This window comes from Ctenopharyngodon idella, chromosome 21 (assembly GCF_019924925.1).
Source record: "Ctenopharyngodon idella isolate HZGC_01 chromosome 21, HZGC01, whole genome shotgun sequence".
NCBI lineage: Eukaryota > Metazoa > Chordata > Actinopteri > Cypriniformes > Xenocyprididae > Ctenopharyngodon > Ctenopharyngodon idella.
This window is the reverse complement of record NC_067240.1, coordinates 16,930,005-16,940,415: the sequence shown is the minus strand read 5'-3', so window position 1 is coordinate 16,940,415 and position 10,411 is coordinate 16,930,005. Positions and strand designations below refer to the sequence as shown.

General features: G+C 35.8%; 1 protein-coding gene across 2 annotated transcripts; it reads left to right on the top strand.

Annotated features, from left to right (window-relative positions):
• The first annotated feature begins 3,525 nt into the window (after nucleotides 1–3,525).
• Nucleotides 3,526–10,212, top strand: slc29a2 (solute carrier family 29 member 2). Of its 2 annotated transcripts, XM_051878957.1 has the most exons (13): nucleotides 3,529–3,677; nucleotides 5,599–5,641; nucleotides 5,768–5,846; nucleotides 5,925–6,064; nucleotides 6,194–6,333; nucleotides 6,492–6,626; nucleotides 8,031–8,128; nucleotides 8,288–8,366; nucleotides 8,473–8,606; nucleotides 8,720–8,825; nucleotides 8,906–8,991; nucleotides 9,101–9,300; nucleotides 9,494–10,212. In XM_051878957.1, the coding sequence occupies exons 2-13, from the start codon at nucleotides 5,610–5,612 to the stop codon at nucleotides 9,603–9,605; spliced, it is 1,341 nt and encodes a 446-aa protein (XP_051734917.1). In that variant the 5' UTR covers nucleotides 3,529–3,677; nucleotides 5,599–5,609; the 3' UTR covers nucleotides 9,606–10,212. The 2 variants fall into 2 exon arrangements, with proteins under 2 accessions (XP_051734918.1, XP_051734917.1); XM_051878958.1 differs by lacking the exon at nucleotides 9,494–10,212 and having other exon boundaries at nucleotides 3,526–3,677; nucleotides 8,946–8,991; nucleotides 9,101–9,205.
• The last annotated feature ends 199 nt before the right edge of the window (nucleotides 10,213–10,411 follow it).

Sequence of the window (10,411 nt, the reverse complement as noted above, 5' to 3'; positions counted from 1 at the left end):
ACAATATTCAGAAGTCTGGTATGGATGGAGAAATGAAGCCTCTTAAAGCTTTGAAGCTTTTCTCTCATTGTTTCGAGAAAAGCTTCAGCAGCAAGGCTGTTGAAAACAGTGCCATCTTGTGGCAGGTCAAATTTAAATCAGCCGTGAACCCGAGGCGCAGCTCCGTTGTTTTATCCATTCAGCACAAACCAAAGACGAGGCTGAATCCAGCTTCTTATTCGCAGCTTCTTATTGACGCTATCCGGTCCACCTTAAAAGAAGCGACGCTTCCGCGTTTGTAGCTTTTTATTCACGCTCGCTTTTTTAAGGTATTGTGTTGCTTTTTGTGTCTATTTTCAGAATTAAAGGAAAATAAACTATTTTGAAATGCAAATAACACTGATATATCAGCGAAAATAGGCTGCAAAAATATAAAGGCACATAAAATATAATTATAGTATTCTTTGTTTATTGAACGTGTCATCAGCTCAACTTTAAGGACCGTGTGGTTTTTCTCTTATTCACGCTTTTTGTTATTATTGTCTATTTTCAGAAAAAAATAATAAACTATTCTGAAATGTAAATAACACTAAAATATCAGTGAAAATTACTGTAAAATTATATATAAAAAAAAAAAAAACAATTACATCATTCTTTTTGCACGTCATCCTTTGAATGCATTAATGAATCAGTTGAATAAAAGAAATAATTCAAGCAAATATTACAGATTTCAATATCACAAGGTAACTAGAGACTACCAGCTCCAGCTCCAGCTCGGATCCAAACTCTTATGAAGACTTCAGATGAAGGACTCCAGAACATCAAACATGGATGATTATACAAAATGATCATGTTATCATTGCTTTACACGCACACTACTTTTGCTTAAAAGAAGTAAATACTACAATCTGTATATCTTACAACTGTACGTTCTGATATCATCTCATAAAAGAAGACTATTGTGTTTTTGTCACATAGAAACATGAATTTGCTGTAAAGCTGCTTTTGAAATATGTATAGTGAAAAGCGGTATACAAGTGAATGTGAATTACTGAACTGAAAGAGCCCTTGGATTGTTGGTTACTGTACCATTTTGAAGTTATGGACCCAATTTCACAATACAGTTAAAAGAGCGATTGCATCGTTGGCCCAGTTGGGGGTGCTATATCTCAGCTAATGTTGAGGGTGCGTTAAAAGTTTCACCGAGGCCTTATTTCCAGGGCAATTGCCTATGACCATTCACATGTTCAGACATTTTTACTGTAGCATTATGAAGTTATGGACCCATGAATTTGACAAATGTGACAATACAGTTACAGGAGAAATTGCATTATTGGCCCAGTTGGAGGCGCTGTATCTCAGCTGCTTTTGAGTGTGCGTTAAAAGTTGCACTAGAGCCTTATTCCCAATGCACTTGACTGTCACCATGCAAAATTATGGACTATTTTACTCTAGCATTATGAAGTTATGGATCTATGAATTTGACAGATGTGACAAAGTAACAGGACAAATTGCATCATTGGCCCAATTGGAGGCGCTATATCTCAGCTACCTTTGAGGGTGCATTAAAAATTATGGACAATTTTACTGTAGCATTACGAAGTTATGGACGCACGAATTTGACAAATGTAACAATACAGTTACAGGAGAAATTGCATTATTGGCCCAATTAGAAGCACTATATCTCAGCTGCTTTTGGGGTTAAGTTGCTTTTGTCAAATTCATGGCTCCATAACTTCATAATGCTACAGTAAAATTGTCTATAATTTTGAATGGTGACAGTCAAGTGCTTTGGGAATAAGGCCCAAGTGCAACTTTTAACGCACCCTCAAAGGCAGCTGAGATATAGCGCCTCCAACTGGGCCAATGATGCAATTTCTCCTGTAACTTCATTGTTACTTCAAATTCATGGCTCCATAACTACACAATGCTACAGTAAAAATGTCTAAAAAAATTGCAAGGTGACAGTCAAGTGCATTGGGAATAAGGCTCTAGTGCAACTTTTAACGCACCCTCAAAGGCAGCTGAGATACAGCGCCTCCAACTGGGCCAATAATGCAATTTCTCCTGTAACTGTATTGTCACTTTTGTCAAATTCATGGGTCCATAACTTCGTAATGCTACAGTAAAAATGTCTGAATATTTTAATAGTGCCATTCAAGTGCATTGGAAATAAGGCCCCAGTGCAACTTTAAACGCACCCTCAAAGGTAGCTGAGATATAGCGCCTCCAATTAGGCCAGTGATGCAATTTATCCTGTTACTTTGTCACATCTGTCAAATTCATAGATCCATAACTTCATAATGCTACAGTAAAAATGTCTGAACATGTGAATGGTGACAGGCAATTGCCCTGGAAATAAGGCCTCGGTGAAACTTTTAACGCACCCTCAACATTAGCTGAGATATAGCACCCCCAACTGGCCAACGATGCAATCGCTCTTCTAACTGTACTGTCACGTTTTGTCAATTTAACGAGTCCATAACATCATAACCCTAAAATAAAAAAGTCTAAAAATTTGAATGATGATAGTCAAGCACCCTAAATGAGCCAACAATGTAATGGCTCTCCAAACTGTAGTGTGAGATTGGGTCCATAACTTCAAAATGGTACAGTAACTCTTTCATTTCAATGCAATTTAATTCACATTCACTTGTATACCGCTTTTCACTATACATATTTCAAAAGCACCTTTACAGCAAATTCATGTTTCTATGTGACAAAAACACAATAGTCTTCTTTTATGAGATGATATCAGAACGTACAGTTGTAAGATATACAGATTGTAGTATTTACTTAAGCAAAAGTAGTGTGCATGTAAAGCAATGATAACATGATCATTTTGTATAATCATCCATGTTTGATGTTCTGGAGTCCTTCATCTGAAGTCTTCATAAGAGTTTGGATCCAAGCTGGAGCTGGAGCTGGTAGTCTCTAGTTACCTTGTGATATTGAAATCTGTAATATTTGCTTGAATTATTTTTTTATTCAACTGATTCATTAATGCATTCAAAGGAATGACGTGCAAAAAGAATGATGTAATTGTTTTTTATATACCTTTGTAATTTTACAGTAATTTTCACTGATATTTCGGTGTTATTTACGTTTCAGAAGAGTTTATTATTTTTTTCTGAAAATAGACAATAATAACAAAAAGCGTGAATAAGAGAAAAACCACACGGTCCTTCAAGTTGAGCTGATGACACGTTCAATAAACAAAGAATACTATAATTATATTTTATGCGCCTTTATATTTTTGCAGCCTATTTTCGCTGATATATCAGTGTTATTTGCATTTCAAAATAGTTTATTTTCCTTTAATTCTGAAAATAGACACAAAAAGACCAAGCTAAATGTGTGCAGTTTTCTAAAAATATAATTCATATATTGAAGTGTTGCAGAAAATTCAATGTAATAACAATAATAATGAGTGCTCTGAGTGTTGACTTTATTATTAGACAATATTAATTATCTGTTAATAAAATATTGTTAATATTAAACAAAATGATTACAAACGTTCTTTTTTCCTGATAGCTGTTTCACAGGCCACCAATCAGAGAGCTGAAAGCATTTAGGCGGAAAAATTCTACTATGGCAATGGAGGAAGTCACTGGCTCTGTAGTGAGGCGGTGCCAAGCTTTTGAAAATACCCGCGTTTTATTCTTGTTTTGAGGGAAGACGTGTCTAAATACGACTCTGTGAGTATATATTTTAATATACTGATTATTCTTTTCTTAAAAGAATTTAAATGAATGCATCGAAGTTCAGAATAATAATAATATATAAGGTCATGAAAGCTTGTGGAAAAGTTGTGAATTATGAAGTGAAAATGAATAATGCCTTAAAATGTTAGGACATTTCTTTAGTTCAGTGACTGCAGTCACTGAATCAATATTTATTTTTTCTAGTAGTAATTGCTCGAATGTAGTCTCCAGTGAATATTTTTTTCGAAATTCATTGAAAAGGTGGTTGACAGAAGGGAACCCGCCTGAAAGAACATGGGTATTGTTTGGGCATATAACGATATTCACATGCTTTCAGATTTTGAGTGAAGGCTGATTCACATGTGTGTGTTTTTAGTCTTCAACCAAATGTAAAGGATTTGATGATTATTCATATGGCGACAGCAGGAAATTATATTATGCTATAACCAGTGTATATGTTATTTGACAAATGCATATAAACTAAATAAGTCAATAAATTCAACAGGTAATGCTAATATAACTTGACCTAAATATAAAGCTAAACCTGACGCGGGGTTTTCAGGTTGACACGTGATTGCGGGAAAGATTTATGCCGCGTTTCTTTGTTGTGTTTCTGGTGGTGACGTGATGTCACGGCAAATCGGGTCCTCCCTCGAAATCGGGTCTCCACAAACTGTCAGTTAATGATTATCCTATACGAATAATATTAATTTAAAATGCGCATAGCTTACTATATAATGCTTAAGAAAACAAATTAGTGCATAACAAAACCAATTTAACGTAATTTCGCACTTTTTTTACCTGTTAATTATTAAATAATAATAGGCTATTGAGTGAATAATTGAACATTATTACTTTGTTTTATTTATAACTGAAATATTTGGACATTTAACACTTAATTTAATACATAATTACATTAAAGATGATCGTGAATACATGTAGGGTAAGTGCAAAAGGACTTAAAGGATTAGTTCACTTTCAAATGAAAATTAGCCCAAGCTTTACTCACCCTCAAGCCATCCTAGGTGTATATGACTTTCTTCTTTCTGATGAACATAATTGCAGAAATATTAATAAATATCCTGACGCATCCGAGCTTTATAATGGCAGTGAACGATACCAACGAGTATGAGCTGAAGAAAGTGCTTTCATCCACATCCACCCATCATAAATATGTACTCCACACGGCTCCGGAGGGTTTATAAAGGCCTTCTGAAGCGAAACGATGCGTTTGTGTAAAAAAAATTATGAATATAAAACAAGTAAAATATCTCGCTTCTGCACGAGCCGCCTTCCATATTGAAGTTACGAAGAAAGTGTAAACTGGCGTCACGTCAGTTACACCTTTTCCGTATGTTGAATAGGGAAGGCGCATGATGTAGCGTAAGCTTTGCGAACTGCAAGAGTTTTACACTTTCTGCGTGCGTTGAATACGGAAGGCGGCTCACGCAGAAGCGAGATATTTTACTTCATAACTTGTTATATATGATTTTTTTTTTTACACAAACACATCGTTTTGCTTCAGAAGGCCTTTTTAAACCCTCCGGAGCCGTGTGGAGCACATATTTATGATGGGTGGATGTGGATGGAAGCACTTTCTTCAGTTCATACTCATTGAACCCTATCACTGCCATTATAAAGCTCGGATGCGTCAGGATATTTATTAATATTTCTGCGATTATGTTCATCTTTGAATAATTTTGTTGGGCTTCGACTCAAAAAGGTTGAGAACTACTGTTTTAAATAACATCCGAGATTCACAGTTTTTGTCTCTTACACTTCTATTTCACACAAAACTCCTGTAGATGTCACTATGCACAGTACTATAAAATCAATGTTATATGGTTGTGTATTGAGGTCACAAAACTTGATCATGATCTAACAACAAAAATGTAACTTTTGCTTTTTTTTTCAGAACATTTCAAAATGAGGATTTGTAAGGGAACATCAGATAAGCAGTGAGTACAGTTCTAATGCAGATAACAGTAAATGAGTTGGCATTGTTGAATTATTCAGAACAATAAGTTTCATTTGTTTAGTTTATGATATTATATCGCATAATTGTCTCCCTCTAACCTTGACAGTGGCCTTGTGGCTGTTATCTTTTTCTTGTTGGGAATGGGAACTCTGCTTCCATGGAACTTCTTCATAACTGCAATGAATGTAAGACAGACACACCTTCACTCATTGATACTTAAGGTCATCTTTAAATCTCATGTACTTATACCCTTCTGTTTGCAGTATTTCACTGACCGTTTGAGAAATGGTACAGATTCTTCACACTCACAGTCAGACCCATACATGTTTGAGAACATGATGGTGCTGTTAGCCCAGCTTCCCTTGCTGTTATTCACACTTCTCAACTCCTTTCTATACCAGCAGTGAGTATTTGGTTCAGTCAAGCAAAGTTAATTTTGTTTACTTTTGCAAGTCGTAGTGTTGTATAGATACGGAGGTGTGTATAGGTAATAATATGATCATAAGTTATTTTGTTCTTTTTTCTTACGTAGCATTGCGGAGAAGATGCGGATTGCGGGTAGCATGGTCTTCATATTTCTTCTCTTCATTCTCACGGCCATTTTAGTGAAAGTTAAGATGGACCAGGACCAGTTCTTTTCAATTACCATGGCAACAATCTGGTTTATTAACAGTATGTTTCTTATACCTTACATTTGCAGTAGGTTTACATCTCCATTTTCACTTCATATTGAATAGAGTATAGAATAAATTCACTCCACTTCTACTTCAACACCTTTGAGTGAGTGAATCAGCTGACAAATCTAACACTCCTCATTGTTCTTTTCTCAGTGTTTGGGGCCATTCTGCAAGGTAGTCTGTTCGGTCTGGTCGGTAAGCTACCCCCGAGATTCAGCTCCCTGTTTATGAGTGGACAGGCAGTGGCAGGAATCTTCTCGGGTCTTGCCATGCTGTTATCGAATATCTGTAAGCACCTGCATACTCCACACCATTTGAATGAAAAACAAAAAATTATAATCCTCTAAGTAAGGGATAATGGACATCCAGCTGGTTTTTAAATCGCAAAATAAACCTGGACATGGTGATCAGGTCTTGTATCGCCCTGAAGGATACAACCGGCTGGATGTACATTATCCCACTTATAACATGACAACTAGCCACATACAGTAAGTAAATAATTAGAAATATTGAATTAATTTATTAGCTCATTAAACACAAAGCCTCCACAAAGAAAAACAGTTCCTAGTAATTGTGATGTTTGGTACAGAGGCTTCAAAGCTTGAATAAAAAATTAAAAAAAAAAAAAGTCACTTAAGAACAAGTTCTTATTTTTTAACAAATACTTTTATTGCCTTTTAGTTTTTGTAGCACAAACTGATTTATTATATGAAACAATAAAAAAATGGCTGGGTCTTCTGGGGCTGCAAAGGAAGCTATTCCACCTTATGACCACAAGATGTCAGTGTGCAGTGTTAAAAAAGCTGTAGCCATTTTAAGATACAGTTGAGGGAAAAACCTTGGTGCTTCGCAAAGCTTCATTTCACCATCACTAGTTCCTAGCAAGCAGCTTTAAGCCTTGACAAATGAACAAGTTGAAACAAGACATGAATATAAGGGATAATGTACAGTCATATCACTTATTACACAGCTTTTTTTTACGACATAAATAATGACGGGACATAAAATTGATATGAGAAGAAACCTTTGTAAAATATTACCTGTTTATCATCATATCCATTACAGCAGGAGTCTCCAAACTCAGTCCTGGAGGGCCACTGTCCTGCAGAGTTTAGCTCCAAATTGCTTCAGCACACCTGCCTGGAAGTTTCTAGTATGCCTTGATTAGCTGGTTCAGGTGTGTTTAATTGGGGTTGGAGCTAAACTCTGCAGGACAGTGGCCCTCCAGGACAGAGTATGGAGACCCCTGCATTACAGTGTACAAAAGACAAAGATTTCAACAATATAACTATAATACAGCCTACTATTAATACTGAAGTCGTCCGGTTTTATTTTACAGGATATACAATCAATAACTGAGGCGCAAGATGGCAGTAGCTGCATTTGAAATGAAAAAGAAGGGGTCTTGTTATTGCTATTGATGATGGTTATTATTGGGAATAATTGACCTTTGAATGTTGCGAATGAACAGTCAGAATAAGTTGTGTAATAATTGCTGGGTTTACCGTTTAAAAAAAACAACTGGGACCTCTTTTAGTGACCAAACAGTACTTTTGCATTTACACTGTACCCGGACATAAAACATGCAGCCCTATTCCACCTACTTGTACCTAAATAAATGGAGGTGCTTTTTATTAGCACTCTGAGAGAAACACATTTATGCTGACAGTTGTGTTTTTATGCTGTCTTTAGTTAAAACTGACTCCGAGAGTTCTGCCCTGGGATATTTCATAACTCCCTGTGTCGCCACTCTACTTACTTTGTGCTGTTATCTCATACTTCCGCATCTGGTAGGTGCCTTAGGCCATCATGATTTCTTTTTATTTGTCATCTGATTGTTGAGAGTAAGCACAGATAAAAGCATTTACTGCTCTTTTATAACACTGATCTAAAATATTCTGATTCTTTCTGTTATTTTGTACAAAATGAAATTCCTTGTTATATTTCAGAGATTTGCCCAACTTCATTTGGAAAATGTGTCCCCTAAAACTGCAGAGACACGGAAAGAGCCATCAGCAGATAGATCTGGTATGTCACATTGCACATTTTTCCAGTGTTTGGACAAAGTACAGCTAAGACACTCACTGTTGTTCTTCTAAATCCTGAATTATGGTGTACTTTTTTGTTGCTACAGAGATGGTTAAAGTGAAGTTAGATAATGGTGACAATGGATTTGACATCATTGGTGAAACCGAAGCATGTAAAAAGCTGAATGAGCTCCAACAAGAACCTGAGGAGAAGTCAACTGTGCCACGGGTCTTCAAAAAGGTATAGTGAAAGTAATTTCTGTTTATATACCCACCAACCTTGTTTCAATGTATTTTAAAACATGTAATAGTAAATAGCTGGATTTATTTTCTTTATGTATTTAATTTTTGTAGATTTGGGTGATGGCATTATGTGTGACATGCGTGTTTGCCGTCACACTGTCCGTTTTCCCAGCAATTACTGTAAATACAAAATCTTCTGGCTTATTTGAAGGGAAAGGTGAGTCTACTAATAAAAAAATATTATTATGCATTATGCTTTTTAAAGCACTTTGATTTATATCCTTTTTCATCTTATAGAGAACATCTTCGTACCTTTGTGTTCATTCATTGTCTTCAGTGTGATGGACTGGATTGGCAGAAGTCTCACTTCTCGTCTTCAGTGGGTGAGTCTCATCAGATCCTGCATCAACACACTACAGTGCTACGGTAATGATTACCTATGAAAATGATTCTTTATCTAACATCTCGTTTTGCTCTTTTCTCTATTCCCAGCCTTCGATGAAGAGTAGATTATTCCCTCTTTTCGTGGGATTACGGGTAGTTTTCATTCCTGCCCTCATGCTCTGCAACGTTCAGCCTCGCTTCTATCTCCCAGTCTTTTTCAATCATGACATGGCTTATATTATCATAATGTCTTTGTTTGCCATGACAAGTGGATATTTTGCCTCCCTCTCCATGAGCTATGCTCCACAGTAAGTACTCTTGTTAATTTAATTTTTTTTTTTTCAAGATTGTTTACTGTCAAAATCAACTGGTTTAAGTAAACAGTAAATTTATTCTGTAATGTCACCATTCCTGGTCTTCTCATCCAGTTGACCCCAGAACATACCAACACATTGTCCCACACAATATATCTCAGAATTCTTCTGTTTTTTCTTTATCTAGGCTCGTGAGGCCTAAAGATGCAGAGACAGCAGGGGCTCTGATGACCTTCTTCCTGACTTTGGGACTCTCTCTGGGTGGCGCTCTCTCTTTCGGCCTTAAAAAAATTCTTTAGGAAAAATCTCATAAGCTGACACTGCTGTTCATTATCCACCAACATAAACATGTTGAGGCCTGGGTATACTTTTTTTTTTTTTTCTTCACTCCATCTAGTGCACAACTGAGCCTTCAAATCTTTCAAAGTACACTCCATTTCCCACGAGCATGGATGGACACGTTTGGTGCATGCATACATGCAATGTTGTCCACGCAGCATAAAAAAGGCTGCACGTACATGGTGTGCATAGACATCAGCAGACAGCGTAGTGACGAAAATTATGTCACACGAGATGGAGCAAAACACAGTTTTTAAAATCTAATGAAGAAACAAATTTAAGTACTGTAGAGGTTGTAAAATTCTCTTTTAATCTTTTGTATTTATGTGCCTTCATTTCACTTTTGCACTTTCATGGTTTTTTTTTTTTTTTTTTTTTTTTTAAAGGGAAATATTCACATTTACTGTTTTATGGGTTTTTTGAGTGTTCATGTTTTTTTATTATTATTTTTATTATTATTGGTATTTTTAATAATTTCTTTGAAATATCTTAAACTGTAACTGTTTATCTTTTATATTTTGTATGTTGCTTTTTTTAGCTAACTTTAATAAAATTTAAAAATACAAATGCTTCATGTGATTAGTTGCTTTGACCTGCTGTGGTTAGAAAAAAAAAAAAAGATTAGATTTGCTGATGCCTTATGTGCAGTTTTGTGGGTTTAACACTAATTGTCCTAGTTTTTAAAGGGTTAGTTCACCCAAAAATGAAAATTCTGTCATTTATTACTCACGCTCATGCCGTTCCACACCCGTAAGACCTTCGTTCA